This window comes from Caloenas nicobarica, chromosome 10 (genome assembly GCF_036013445.1).
Source record: "Caloenas nicobarica isolate bCalNic1 chromosome 10, bCalNic1.hap1, whole genome shotgun sequence".
Taxonomy (NCBI): domain Eukaryota; kingdom Metazoa; phylum Chordata; class Aves; order Columbiformes; family Columbidae; genus Caloenas; species Caloenas nicobarica.
Genome location: NC_088254.1, coordinates 23,181,571 through 23,196,359, shown reverse-complemented (window position 1 = coordinate 23,196,359; position 14,789 = coordinate 23,181,571). Strand labels below are relative to the sequence as shown.

Below are 14,789 nucleotides of genomic sequence, written 5' to 3'. Positions count from 1 at the left end.
AAAAAGCTAAAATATCTGCATTCTACCATATGACTGATCACACACACTTAAATTTAAGTTAAAAGTCATAGAGATATGCTATAAAAGTCTTCTAAAATGTGTCAAATGATATACGTAGCATGCTTTGCCTTCTCATCAAAAAGCTTATAATGCAAATGCTAATACCAGAACACAACAAAAAAACGCACGTATTATGCACCATCTCTCTCTTCTTTTCCAGAAGTAGAGAAGTTGCAATATACCAACATCCAAACACACAAGAGCACAGACAATTCAATCAGCTTTTACAAACACACAGCCACTAACAGAAAGGCAGTTAAATGGAAACCTCCACATAGCTGAAAGTATTTGACTTACTTTTGAGGTAAGACTGGGACCCACCGTCAGCAGACTGCTCCGCTCCAGGGCAGGCGGCAGCCAGATCAAAAAGACTTTCTTTGCTTTTTAAAAACAAGTCTACTGTGTCTAGTTGACGATTTTCCAAACCTGCCTAGAGAAACATGCAGGAGAACAATTATGCATGAAATATATATTGTACGCTTACTGCTAGCATTTTTCCTTCATACTCAGTGACAAAGTATACATGCAGAAAAAAAGAAGAAATTTAAACTAAATGTGAAACACCTGTAGCCTGAAGTACCAAGGTGACCTGTGCAGTGCCCGCCACGCTCCTTCTGCTTTGCAGAAACCCTGCCCCATGTCTTCAATATCTTCAGAGACAAAATGTTAATCCAACCATTAATTAGAGTTTGATTTAAAATAAAAAATAAATACTGTGAGAATCAGGACTTCAAATACGCTTACAGCAACTGCAAATTGCTGTGCCACTCCCCCCATCACCTCCCTTTCCATCACACCCTTCAAATAGAACCAGAAGAGCTCTACCAAACGCCTGCAGCTGAGCTCCCTCCCCCTGATCACACCTGCAAACAGACTGAATGGGGTGGACAGAAGGAGTTTTGAGCACTAGTTAGTTTAAAACTTTTATTTTTTAAATGTGCATTTACTTTGTTGCTGTATTTCTTCTTTTGGGTTACTCATCTGGGTTACCTGGGGTTTTTATTGTTTATTTGATAACTAAACCACTACTTTTTGCCCCCAGGTTTCTGAGTCATGCTCTTAATTATTTCTAAAACCACCATTAGCGTTGCTAAAGTGCACTCATTACTTTAAAGAAGTATTTTTTTACCTGTAAGACACAAAACAGATTTCTTTACCTCTAGCGCATGTACTGGAATTGAACACTGTTCCCATCCATTGAGACGACAAACAGAGTCTACAACTCCAGCGCTGCCATAGATCATCAAGCTATTCAAAAACTCTTCTTGAGTTAAGCCAAAGAGAACTAAGGAGAGACCATGCTCTAAATAAAAGAATCAAACCATAATTAAAGCCAGGTGGCCAGGAAAGAAGAGCACCACCAAAAAAAAAAAAAATCTTTTAGCAGAAGCCTACATCAGAACCATTATATGATATCAAAAACCACCCTCACCTGTCAGAATTAGACATAACGGCAACTCTTCACTGCAATCCACATAAACGCTATTTTTGCCAAAGTGGTAACGCGTCACATCTTGCGACTCCAAATCCCAGAGAGCAAGAGTCAGTCCCTGGTCGTTGGTTAACTCGACAAACAGGGCGGTAACGCCAGTTACCAATTTACACTCCAGTTTCACCACTTCTTGTGGTGCTGCCATGGGGATTTGTTTCCACTGTCGTCCTGCCTCGCTGAGGTTTGTACCATCGCTTTGTCCTCGTTTGGAAGGGGCCCACGTAACAATGCGTGGAACAAAAGCCACCAACTTCTCCGAATTTTCACAGAATTCGGGGTCATGAACTTCAAGATGGGTAAAAAACTGATACCAAGGTAAATTCAAGTCATCCACCAAGTCTGGAGAACCTGGTTTTCTTCTCCTTACTGTGTCACGCAGTGAGGACAAGTGTGCCTTCCAGGACCTGGGGGGAAAGAAGTTACCTGCAATACCGGCTGTTACTCCAAGAACAATGCAGCTAAATAAATTTCTAAAGTTTCCTCAGGTAAGTAATATGCATTTTAGCCTTATAGATTCCATCCAGCATCTTGCATTTTAACCTTAACGTCTCCTGTTTATTTCTAGTTAAATACTGTTTGCAGCCAAGTTGAATGATCGCAGCTGCATTAGCTGATAACGTCCATGAAGCTGAGCATTTTTAATAGAAAATTTTATTTTCCTCACAGAAAATGCCCTTGTCAATTAAAAAAAAGTAGAATGAAATTAATTCTAGAATTGAGTATTTATTATATTTACATCAAGTTATAATCATTATTATTAGTAATAGTATTAATATCTCTAATATTAAGGGCCACAACAGAGTTAAAATGTTTTATATGAACACAGAATATTTTGAAGTCCACATGCACTTATCTGTGCTAAACTTGCAATAAACTGTAAAATATTTGGAATACAAAAATCTGTCAATACTGGTTCAAACTCAAGGTAACACGCTAAACAGGAATTACTACTTGGAAGCTGTCTGATGGCGTATTTAAAGTTGTCTTGGCCTGTTTCCTAACATTAAAAATATTTAAAGCAAAATGAGCTGATTTCACTCACCACAACTACAATTTAAAAAAATAATCAGTAGTTTATTGATCAATGATGTAAAGGAGGCAAACCCCAGCCTGTTTGCAAAAGTGGTTTGGTTCTGTACCTGTCTGTGCGGAAAGGCCGTGGCAACAGCTCCATGCTCCGGTCAGAACTGGCCAGGTCGTCCTCGTCCAGCCTCTCCGGAGGCTTCACCGCCAGATTTTCAGGATCTTTCTTACAGAGCAAATGCCCACGGAACTGTCTGTAAAGAAATCGATATTAAACTTCACCTCCCTCAGATGACTTAAGATTTTTTTTCCTTCATGTTCAACTCCTCCAGGAGCTACCAGTGAAGGTGTTTTCTCTCAGATTAATAGAATTCATTAAAATGTATCCAGGTAAGACATCAAAACCCAATGTTATTTCCTTTGAGGTGGACAACACCTCTAAATTACAACCTAGTCCTAATTTACCAAGCAAAATCAGTAAAGCTGTATCAGAACAGTTTAATAATCTCATAACCTACAGCATTTCTCAAAGGTGCTACCAGCCACTACTGGCACTAATTGACAGCACGTACCCTAACCTCCTAGAAAAAATAGAAAGTCCAATACAAAGTTTTTCTATTTGTTAAATTACACAGCATAAATTGGAGCAAATAATAATAATACGCAGCTTTAAACAAATATAAAATTTCTGCTCTACTGCATAGCCAGAACTCAAAAAACCAGCTGACTGCATCTCAACTATTACAGGACACAGATTAGGCACTTCTTAATGTCAGTTGTACTCGAAATGTTTCTTTCAGAATTCTGCTGCAAACACACCTGAAGTATGCGTTTAGATCCACCGCGATGGCGCAGCTGGAAGAGCTGGTGACCACAGCAACACCGAGATCTTGCGACACTGTCACAGCAGTGAGCAGCGATGTCACGGCCGGGCTCCTGTCCCCAGCCTGCCAGAGCGCTACGTTGACGTTTGCCAGATTTGCGCCATCGAAAGAGTCAAATACGTCTTTAAATAGTGTCAAAGAAAACACCGGGCCTCAGATCGTCCCACGAACAAGAAGTTACAGAGGGGGAAGATGGTGAGTTTCTGTTAACTTTGTGGTCCAAGCCAATCTCTGCACAACCAAACATTTGGAATTTTTTGTTTTACAAGAGCGTTCTAAGCCCAGGTAGGATCAGAAGTGAATTGTGCGAGGTGCTGTACAAACTCACAGCTTGTGCCATCTCAAAAGAGCTAATTTCTACTTAGAAGTGAAATGGGACAGATATATATTGACAGTTATAAAATTAGGAGGAAAAAGTAACTGTCTTTATTGCATTTTTCTACATATGTGTCAGAAAACTTTGACAAAGAGCAGGTTAAAGCTGAGCACCTTGTGAAACGGTCTGCCAGGTCTGAGCTTCAGTCCTTTGGAACGCAGAGACAGGTACCTGTTTTCCAAGCTGGGATTCCCTGAGTATCTGTCATTTCTAAAGGATCTCATTAAGAAAAGCAAGGCTAGTGATAGTGGATGTGAGTCTGTTATGCACAATCTGCAGATCAAAACCACTGAAAACCTTTACTCTGGTGTGAAACAGATTTCCAGTGGGAGGTTGAAAAACTACACTTAATATGACTGTGGCATTTTTTACTACGCTAACAACCACTTTGCCACACAACTCCTTCACTGAAAGCATCTTCAAAACACATGCCTGAACTTACTTCAATAAAGTCCTGCTTAACCCTGACAGAAAAGAAAAACTACTTTGTTCTTCCAGCTCATTTACACTGAGAGTTAATCTCTACTGCAAAGGATACAAATCCAGCCAGAACTATCTAAGAGAAACAGGATCCCCCTGCAGAAGTGTGTATCTGTTATTCTGTCCAAAACTCGTGGTGGCAAATTGAGGGTGAAGCAGTCGCATGTCTCTAAGGGCGAGTCCTGTCCAGGAAAGGCGAGATGCACAACAACGAACTTATTGAGCAGAAGCCTGCATTTGTTGTTTCGAAAAGACAGTATCCTCAAAGAGAAAATTGAAGACAGACCTGTAAATTTAAAGATATTTTAGGATTATAGCAGTCTGGTACTTTTGATTTGTAAAGCTATCTCAAGAAAACTACAGTTCAAATTCATTGCTGCTGCTACCATCTAATGCAAGCTGGAATTGAGGATGGGAGGGGTGTGTGTTTTAAATCTCACTTTCTACATCAACTGTTTTAGAACAGTTTCCTAAAACAGTGCAGGCTTTTAAAGTGGACAATACTATGAAGAACACAAAAAATTCATCACAAAATAATATTTCAGTCTGAACTGAAAATAAAAACTACAATCTCTGGAAATCTCTTAGCAATTAAGACTGTTTGTGAACATGTAAAACATCAGCAGTCTAGGTCCTGGAAAAACCATGCACTCTAACTGCATGATGTGGTTGCACAAGGTTCAACACTTGAGCAGTCTTGGCAGGATCAGTGAGAAGCCCTCACTCTACTCTTTATTCCCATCAGTTCCAATATTAAACAGAAAGTTTGAGGTAGCAGGGTTGCATTAATATGTTTTATTAAAGTTAAAAATAAACTTTGTATCATCCAAACACCTTACCATGCAACAGTTTTAATTCTCCCTAGCAATGTCACCTTTGAATACAGAAATGTCTCTATTGTTTTTCAAGTTCATTATTACTGCTACTGATCACTTTAAATCAGTGTGACAGTATGTGACACCTCCCCGGTGTTCAGTCCTACGGCCTCGCTTTGTTTCACCAGCTGAAGCAGAATTACACCTGTAATAATTTCAGATATGGAACACATGGAAATTTACTCACTAATGTTTTTAACCTCAAGGAGCTTTTTAAGTGTGTCTTCCTTACAACTGTGCAGGGAAATCAGGTTGTATTTTCCATCTTCTACAGTGATTTCATAGACAAACAGTTCATGGCTTTTACTAAGAGCCAGTATTTTTGTCTTGGCTGCTTGCAGATCATCTTCAGATTTCTCCCAGATGAAGCTGAAGACACAACATTCAGTATGTTTATTGACATTATTCTTTTTCCACATTTCATACACTGAACAGTTCTGGAAGCGTGCTAATGATGGACTATACAATTTGAACTGTTTGCAGTGAAGATTCTGCTGCCACCCCCTCCCAGTACCAGAACACATTTCATCCCTAGCAGAGATTGCAACACAAGGCAGCGCTTGAGGAATTTCCCCTCCTCTTCCTCTCAAGAGCACAGGTTTTTCTATCCTTGCGTGTTTGTTTCCTTTAGTCATCCATGACACGTGCCACATGAGTGATGCCCTGCTCCAGGACTTCTTTTAGGAGGAGGAACAGCAGCACGGTGGGCTGGGGAGAAGCAGAGCATATTGCCCATTTCCATGTGTTCGGCCTGCCCATTGCTCGCGCTGAGAAACTCTTTGGGTGTCTCTGCACAGCTGCTCTCCTGGGGAGAGGGGAGCGGGCACAGGACACAGCTCAGAGTGAAACACGAGACTATAGCAGTGGAACAGTGTTGGTGTCGCCTGACGCTGCAGGCGTTTAGAAATGCAACGTGACTGTGGTTTGACTCAGCACTAAAAGCTACTAAAGCAGAATAAAAACATCTCATGTGACCACTGAATGTCACACACCAGAGCTTCCCCCCACCAGCAGACAAGGAAGTCAAGGAGAGTCAGGGGAGTACGAAGTTTTAAGCCAGCAACCTGACAACACCAGACGAATTTTCTTCTTTTCCTCTGATCTACAGCAATGATTACGCCCACAACTAAACAAGTAAGTAGATATAAATCAACGTCTCCTCCAGCAACGGGATTTTAAGTGGAGGGCGCCCCACTCCAAGGCAGGGTTTGAAGGTCCCCCAGCCCCCGGGTGCCCCCGCCGATCTCACCGCAGCAGAGCGACACCGGGGACCCCTCCCCGGCCTCCCCTGCCCGTCCCCCGCCACTTACTCAGCCCAGGCTCCCGGGAGGACGCTGCCCCGGGCCCGGCCGCCTCCGCTCGGCACCAGCGGCTCCACGTAGATCCCACCAGGGACCAGGAGGCTGCCCAGAGCATCCTGGCCCCTGCTCAGCCGGACCCGGGCCGCGTCCCGCAGGGAGCCCCGCGCCTCCTCCGAGAGGGCGGCCAGCAGGACGCGCAGCTCCCGCTTCGCTCCCGCCATTCTCCTCAGGCAGAACCGCCGCCCCCGGCCCCACAGCGGCCCGCCGCCATCTTGGATGGGGGAACCCTTCCTTCCGATCAGCTGACAGCGCTGGCCAATGCCGTGGCGCGACTACAACTCCCAGCAGGCACCGCAGCCCAGGGCCGGCGGGCAGGGGCGCAATGCGAGGTGGGAGTTGTAGTCTCCGTGAGCCCAACGTCGGCGACTGCCGCCGGGGGCCTTTATGCTCATCACGGCACCCGGGGTCGCGGTTCTGCCCACAGCCGACAGCGCTGCCCGGGCTTGCTGAGCCCCCGCAGGCTACCTGCTCAGCAACCCCAGCCAGCGCAGAGAGACCCCCGGGGAAAGCCACCCCGGCAACGCTGAGGAATAACCACGCCCACTCCCCGCCCCCTGGGCGGAGCATCAGCACCACAACCCCGCCCATAGGCCATGAACAACCTGACCCCGCCCCACCAGGAACTTCCCGCTGGCGGCGGCGGCGGACGGTGGCCGCGAGGGCCCAGTTCGCGCTCTCCCATGGCGGAGCGGGAGGATGTCGCTGGTGCTGGGGCTGCTGTCGCACACGCTGAGCAGGGTGCTGCGGTACTCCGGGCTGCGTAGGGGCTGCCATGCCCCCCGGAGCCAGGCCATGGAGCAGGACAAGGCGCTCGAGGTTTACGGTGACTGTCGCGGGGCTGTCGGGGGTTCAGGGGTCGTGCCTTGGCTGAGGGGCCGCGGGATGAAGGGTCGTGAGGGGCCGGCGAGGGGCTGTGGGGCGCGGTCCGTGCGGGGCCCTGGGGCCTGTGCCCCCGGGTGTGGCGGGGAGCCCGGCCCTGGGCGGGGAGCCGTGTCCTGGGCTGAGCGGGGGCTCCTGACGGGCCGGCTGCCCTGGTGCGGGACGGGACGGGTGTTGGGGTTATGCGAGAGCTGGCCTCGCTGCCAGGGGTGCGGGGCCACCCCTGGGGTGCTGGGGAGCCCAGGAGCGCTCAGGGAAGGGGAAGGGCCGGCTCTGGGTGCTGACCGGCCCTCCCAGCCCCCGGCCGGGGCTGCAGACGGGGGGATGCTGTGACCTTGGGATGCAGCGTGTCCCACGGTCACCGCTGCGATCCCCGGGGAACTGTCCCCAGGTCCCGCCGGAGCGGTGGCCGGTGCCGCTGCTCCCGGCCGCGGGCAGGGCCGGGCGGCTGCCGGGCCGGGCGGCTGCCGGGCCGCCTGCCCCTCGCGAGGGCGCTTACCCGCGTGTTTCATCACCTGAGGCACGAGAGGAGCCGGACGCACCTGGGAAGGCGAGTAATTCCAGACAGGTCAGCCGGACAGCCCAGCAACATGGAGGTTTCTATACCCAACAACCGAGCTGCTTGTAAAACGTGGAGGGATTTCACCTCTGGAAATGCTGCACGGACGATCTTAGAGGATCCCAAAAACAGTGTCAGGCTTCAAGGTTCTGTTATTTTGTAGGCAATTAGAAGTAGAGTGAAGATTCTGTGCAACACTGTGCACATAAAAGACACTTTATCTAAAAACAACAAAAGAGGAAACATTCAGTTTTGAAACTTGAGCAATGTTTAGATACTTTAAAACATCAGTGGTTCTAAGTAATAACTTGGGTTATGAACCTTCAGCATATAAGTAGTCCGTTGATTTCAGTTCATCCGAAGGGTTAAGCTGGTGCATGATCTTTACAGAACTAAAGCATCTGCCTGTGTGAAATTTATATTGAAAAGGCCAGAGACATCCATGAAATACTGCTGAAATAAATCAACTTTAGTATTGCTCTCTCTGCTTGAAGTAATTGATTTCTTGTTTAACTGGGCCTTTTCACATGGAAGGAGTACAAATTTTAAAAATAGAGGAAGAAATGTATCAGAAATTACAAGGAAATGTGTATGTGAAGATACTTCTCTTGTATGTACATGTAAAGTCATTTCAGTTGAATGAGAAGGTCGTCATAGGTTTCTTCCAATGGAACTATTCTAATCTTATGAATAAAACATCAAAAGTCATTTCAGTGAGAATTCCCCTGCTTAAAATCAAGTGGGGTTTGATGTTGCATGACCGAAAACGTTTTCTTTAAGTAGTTGTTCTGTTTTCATTGAGGTTTGTTTGGCTTAGACTTCAGCAGTTTGCTAAGACTGGAAGCAAAAAGTGATACTAGAGACAGAACAACAGAAAAAAGGTGAAAATACTTTTCAGTGGTCTGACAAATGAGGCTATTAATCTGTTTGCTGGTAAATATTCTAATAAAGCTGGGAAGTTTGTTTGCTTGTTACCCTCATGATCCCAAATGTAATTGAGGGACAGTTATCAGTTCTTTGGGAAGACAGAACAAACTGTGTTCTGTGTTTGTAACTCAGCAGCGTCACAGCGTAGACAGGAACAGAGGCTGGGGCTTCAGAATGATCCAAGCAATTGTCTCCTTCCCTGGAAATGAGGGGATGGGGCTCAGTTCTCTCATTCTTCCCAAGTTTTGTCCTATGGTTTGAGCATGCTGAGAGTGATTGGAGCGGCGCTGGCAGGAGGGTGAGAGCTCTGAGGAGCTGAGTGCCAGCAGCCAGAGCTTGCACAGCGGGACAAGCGTGAGTCTCCTCGCTCGTGGGCCAGGGACTTTGGGGTGTGTCTGAGCGGACAGAGTCCAGACAGACCTGAACTGCCGCTCCTGCTGCTGGCGGCTTTTCCGCCTGCCTGGGAGGGCCAGAGCGACACCAGAACCCGTGTGCTGGGCCCGTGGTCCCTGCCCGTGGCAGCCGCGTGGCAGGAACACACCGAGAGCAGCCGGGCAGCTCTGGAGGGAGGATCTGGGAGGGTCTGTCCATACCTGGGGACAGACTGAACTCATTGCCCGTGGTGAAGGCTGAGGACACATTTGCTTTCGCAATAGTTAGCTGTGGTAGTAGAGTTATTGGGAGGGCTGCACTAAAAATAAAATCACTACAGCTAGCTAAAAATACCTCCTCATTCTTGTTTCTTAAACTTTTTTTTTCTTTAACTGATCTAAACCTGTATCCCTTTAATTACCTGATTTACACCAGAAATGGTTGTACTTGCATTTCTGAGGGGCAACAGCCCCATACCAGGCAGAAGTGAGTGAGAGGTGCCAGCTGGGAACTTCCTCCGTTTGGCTTTCACTGTCAAAATCAGTGTCTCTCCAAGTTATGCCTGACAGATGTGAACAGGCTGGAGACCCCATCGCGGTTCCTTCTCTGCGACATCACTCAGCAAACACCTTGAAATGCGGAGACTTGTTTTTTCAGGCCCTTGGGAAATTTACTGAATTAATACGCTGTCTTGTGCATCGTACTATAGTCAAATATTGTTGCTTTCAAATATCACTTTAAAACCTTTCGCTCTGTGGAAAAGCAACAATAGATGCAATTGTGTTTTATTGCCTGATGAAACCTCCTTCAGCTAATCCAGAAGACATTGCTTCTAGAAAAGGCAATGCTGCTTGTAATTTTCTGTGCAGGTGTGTTAAAACCAGTTGATTCCCACATTTTTACAAGCTAAGGAAGTGCCCACTGCTACAGATAATTATGTGTTAGTGCATTATTTTGTACTGGCTTTCCTTAAGATGCCTTCAAAATCTTACCTGGGCTGGAAAGCGGAGAGGCAGCTGAGAAGGAAACCTGGCTTGTCTTGGTAGTAAGGTGGATTTGGAAAAACCTGAAAAGCAAGCAAACCTGTCTGAAGTGCGGCATCTGTGGGCGTCTTTTGGATAGGCTGATGTTATGTGACCTTTAGTTCTGAAGGTCATATCTACCCTTTAGCAGGCGTGGTTTGATTTCTAGTGTGTCACTGACATTTCCAGCTCTGCCTTTTCTGAAGAGGAGCAAAAGGAACAATGCTGGGAAGGTGGTTTCTAGTAAAAGTACTTTTTGTTAAATTCAGGATAGCTACTTGATTGTTGGTAGCTTGTCTTCTGCTTTAGATATAATCCGTACTATCCGGGACCCGGAGAAACCAAATACTCTAGAAGAACTGGAAGTGGTGACGGAAAGCTGTGTTGAAGTGCAGGAGATCGGTGAAGACGAATATCTGGTTATCATCAGGTTTACACCAACAGTACCTCATTGCTCTTTGGCTACTCTCATTGGTAAGATTTCCGTTTCATTAAATCTGTAACAATGAGCATAAAGTTAATTTTAGGTTGTCTGAATAACAACATCAGACTGAGTTAAAATTCAGAATTGCTTTGCTAGCAGTTTGACCAGGAATTTCATCTTGAGAACCTCACTCATAATGCAGACAAACAAAAACCAGAAGAAATGTGGGGACATCCATCTGGTTTTATCAAGTTAGGGAAACTCCTCAAAGAGAAGCTCTCAAAAATCTAGTACAGAAATCCTTCTTGATATTCTCCAAATTATTTTAGTAATGTTAAATTTTTTCAGCTCTTAAATTAAAGAAAAAGTTAAAACTTTATGGTTGTTTCCCTTGTCTTTCCCTTACCTTGTGGACTGTTCTCCACACCTGTACAAAAAACCCCACATGCAATCCAAGAATACAAAAAAAATTCCAGAGTGTTAGGGCTTTGAAAGCAATTAAGTTGAATGAGAATCTACACTGACTTGTTTTGCTTCTTCCTTATTATTTGTGGTGAGATCACATCTGAAAAATCACATCTGAGATCTTTGAAATGATTTGTTTAAATGTACCAAGGTTAGAAACTCTTACCATTATATATCAATACTAAAATTTCTCAGTCTATTATAAAGATTTAAGGGAAAAGAAGTCTTTAATGAAGAAGTAAATGTATTTATGCCCAAATCAACCTTTGCAGCTTTAGGTAGAAAGTAAAGTATAGATAGGAAAGCATCAGCATGCCGAACAATAACAATTTATTTCTAGTTTGACCCTGTTAGAACATCAGTGGGTTGAGGATCAATGATGTACGTGTCAAATCTTAAACTGGGATCTCGCTCCCAGAGATGAACCACAACCTCCTCTGCTCGGTCTGGACGTTAGACACTAAATAGTGAAGTTTTGAGCTTGAATTGCCCCCACATCATTGCAGGCTTGTGTTCTTCAAGCGATTTATGTTGGATTTATTTTTTAATAAATGTTAGAAGTCAAACCAAGTGTTCTTCTCAGTACAGATGAGGCCACAGTGGCAACCAGGACACTCTGTCAGAGATGTGGAAGAAAGCTGGAAACGGAGGATTTGTCTGTGTTTAGTGTTTCTAGGAGGTGTTAGAGACCAGAGACCTCCTAAACTTGTAAGGCAGGTATGAGCTTAACTGACCAGCTGCGCCCAAAGGGTCAAACCACAGATTATTTAGTCTCTGTGGCTTGTGCTGCTCAGAATACAAAAGGAGAAGATTGTCAATTATACTGGTGTTTTTTGATTCTTAAATATGGATTCTCTGACAATGCACCTCAAACCTTGAATTTTACAAGAAAATCTCCCATCTGTTTTGTCTAAACAGGCCTTTGTTTAAGAATAAAACTGCAGAGATGTTTGCCTTTTCGACATAAGGTAAAGTATCTGTTCTGGAATTGCTTTAACCTACATGAACCCTTGCCAGGTTCTCTCGGGGTGTTTGCTGCAGGATGGGGTAACTCTTGAGCTGGGGTTGAGGACGGGCAGTTTTTAAAGCTTGTCGTGTGCCAGTGCAGCATCCGGAGGGAGCTGTGAATAACTCTGCTTCTTCCTTTCCTTTACAAAAGCCCACTTGTCACTGCAGTTCTGAACTGCCCTGTGCTGCCAGGGCTTTCCTCACCAGCTGGCGTTCAGTTCTTGGTCGGTGGCAGAGAGGGTGTGTTCAAACCGGGGGTTACAAGGAGTCAAAGTCATCCTCTTGCCTTGGGGAAAATGAATTTGGCCTTCTGCAATGTTTCAATATATCTAAGCATCATAAATATAAAATATGAATAGTTACTGACTCCACTGTACCTTTTGGAATATCCGAGTTGTCGCAGCGACCCGAGCCTTGTGAGCGAGCCCTGGTGCAGAACTGCGCTGTCAGGAACCAGCCCAGGGCAGCTCCACTGCCTTGTGTGGGCATCGCCCAGTGAGGACAATCTCCAGAACAGCTTTATTAGAAGAGCTCAGAAGACTGGGAGGAGATTGTCTTATGATTGTGATGCAGTGAATTCCAAGATCAGCTCTTGTCATTCACCCCTCTGTTGTCTGTCAACGTTTTTAAAAGTACAAATTACTTGCACTGTATGGGTATTGTACAATATTTTTCTTCCTGTAATGTGTAGATTTGTTAAGGTATGCATCTAACATTAACGATCTCTCCTCTAGCTGGAAATCTACATCTCTGAGGGTACACATTCCACGGAGGAAGACAGTAAGTAGAGCTTAGGAGTGAGTGTGGCTTTAGCCCTTGGCTCCGTGTTCCTTCGAGAAGCCCTTCCCTTCCTCTCCTTTTCAGAAATGAATACCCTGTTAAAGCTTTAAAATGAAGCCTGTACATGAGGCTGTTTCAGAAGCCGTATTGGTACTGTGAGCATTTGCTGCTTGTTGGTTTGGGTTTTTTTAAACAAAAAAACCCCCTCACAGTTCTTGAAGGTGTTGTGTTTATAACAAAAGAAGTTGCCACTGTGCTGCTGAATAATTAATATGAAGAACCTTCTGACTGGTTGATCTCGCTATCTTAACACCATCATCATAACAAAAATATTTTAAACATTGACTGTGAAACATATAAAATGTAGAGGACACCGAATTCTTTCCGAGCTGTAGCCAATCCCTGCTGTAACCAGCCGTGAACGCCTTTGTCCAAGAAATGTCCCAGGCTTTTGTGTTCTTAAGCATTAGATATCTTTGTATGGGGAAAATCTGTTCTTTGGATTAAAATGATTAGAAATTGAACCTGGAGAACTTGGACTGCTAATTTGCCACAAATGTCACACTTGATTTTAAGACATGTCATTAGTGCATCTTACATTCTTTTCCTAAACCAGAAAAGTAACACAAATCTTGGTTTCTGATGGTGGTTTTTTGTGACTGAGCTTCCATTCCCCTGTTAATTCTCTGTCCTGTGAGCACTGACTCCCGAGCACCCTCATGTTCTCCTGGGCTTGTCATCCTTCTGTTGGGCCTGGCACAGACAGGCAACTTGAGTGTCTGTCTGTCCACTGCTTGATAAGCTATTGTACTCATTTCAGTTTTTGATACTATGCAAATAATATCTTCCACCTAAAGAGAAAGTGGAAAAGTTGACACAAGGTGCTGTTGTTGTATGTTTTCTCAGTCTCTGAGCTGGATATTCACTGGCTTTGGAAAATCCCTCTTGCATTTGTCCTGTGTGTAAGTTCCACTGCAAACTGCTTCTGACTCAACTCTTCATGTGATGTTTTGCAGTCAACAAGCAAATCAATGACAAAGAGAGAGTAGCAGCTGCGATGGAGAATCCCAACCTGCGTGAAATTGTGGAGCAGTGCGTCACGGAGCCCGACTAGGAGCTGTAATTGCCACGGAGTTGTCATTTTGATACATTTCTAAAAATATCTTTGTTTAAAAAAAAAAATAATCAAGGCCTTGAGTTGAATACTTGAGTTCTTTTTATCTTCCACATGTTTTTAAAAAGAAATTGTTTATAAGATAGATTTAAATTATGATTAATTAGTCTCTAAAATAAAGTGAAGTGTATAGTGTTAAGAGTTTGTAATTTCTGGTGTCCAGAGAAATATTTTATGATTAAAAACAAAACAGCACATCTGTATTGCCTTCTGATGGACATTGTGATATAAATTCAGTTTTGCAAGTTAAATTTCTACATTGTTTCAATCACTGCACTGTAAAAATAAAACCAATTCTTGTACTGAAATGTTGCTTTCTGAGTTCAGAAATTTTCCTTTTTTCCTCTTTAAGCCTAGGTTTAGATTTCTGTTAAGAGAAGGAGACATTTCATTCAACTTTCTCATCTTTGATAAACACATTAAAGCTGAAAATAATTCAGAAACAGTTGGGAACCAAGGGACTGGACTAGAACAAGGTAGATTTTTACTGGGACGCTATTCCTGGTAAATACTTGCAATTGTTTCCCTGTTAAGCACATATTTCTGATTCTGGAGGCTTTCATTGTAATCACCCTGAGGGTAAAACTTTCCTGCGGGCAAGATCTTGCCAGTTTGATCCTTTTTTTTC

At 44.4% G+C, this 14,789-nt stretch overlaps 2 protein-coding genes across 4 annotated transcripts in view; one reads left to right on the top strand and one right to left on the bottom strand.

Moving 5' to 3' along the window:
* The window catches only part of SPG11 (SPG11 vesicle trafficking associated, spatacsin), a 33,323-nt gene extending 26,541 nt beyond the window's left edge, over positions 1-6,782 (bottom strand). The window contains exons 1-8 of one of the 2 annotated variants that reach the window (XM_065641600.1): positions 6,501-6,782; positions 5,378-5,559; positions 4,374-4,601; positions 3,395-3,581; positions 2,692-2,829; positions 1,493-1,956; positions 1,218-1,363; positions 358-490 (exon numbers count right to left, since the gene is read on the bottom strand). In XM_065641600.1, coding sequence (XP_065497672.1) covers positions 358-490; positions 1,218-1,363; positions 1,493-1,956; positions 2,692-2,829; positions 3,395-3,581; positions 4,374-4,601; positions 5,378-5,559; positions 6,501-6,712 — 1,690 coding nt within the window. In that variant the 5' untranslated portion in view covers positions 6,713-6,782. Of the gene's footprint in view, positions 1-357; positions 491-1,217; positions 1,364-1,492; positions 1,957-2,691; positions 2,830-3,394; positions 3,582-3,948; positions 4,007-4,373; positions 4,602-5,377; positions 5,560-6,500 lie in introns of those variants that run through there. The other variant, XM_065641601.1, reaches the window with a different exon arrangement.
* A 390-nt stretch (positions 6,783-7,172) lies between these two features.
* CIAO2A (cytosolic iron-sulfur assembly component 2A) lies at positions 7,173-14,455 on the top strand. 2 transcript variants are annotated; one of them, XR_010606732.1, is made up of 5 exons: positions 7,173-7,374; positions 10,620-10,784; positions 11,788-11,916; positions 12,118-12,167; positions 12,942-12,980. XR_010606732.1 is itself a non-coding variant. In XM_065641619.1 (5 exons), exons 1-5 carry the CDS (start codon positions 7,248-7,250, stop codon positions 14,099-14,101), a joined length of 486 nt encoding a protein of 161 aa, XP_065497691.1. In that variant the 5' UTR covers positions 7,173-7,247; the 3' UTR covers positions 14,102-14,455. The 2 variants fall into 2 exon arrangements, 1 of the variants encoding a protein (XP_065497691.1); XM_065641619.1 differs by lacking the exon at positions 11,788-11,916 and adding an exon at positions 14,004-14,455 and having other exon boundaries at positions 12,942-12,987.
* Positions 14,456-14,789: the final 334 nt, after the last annotated feature.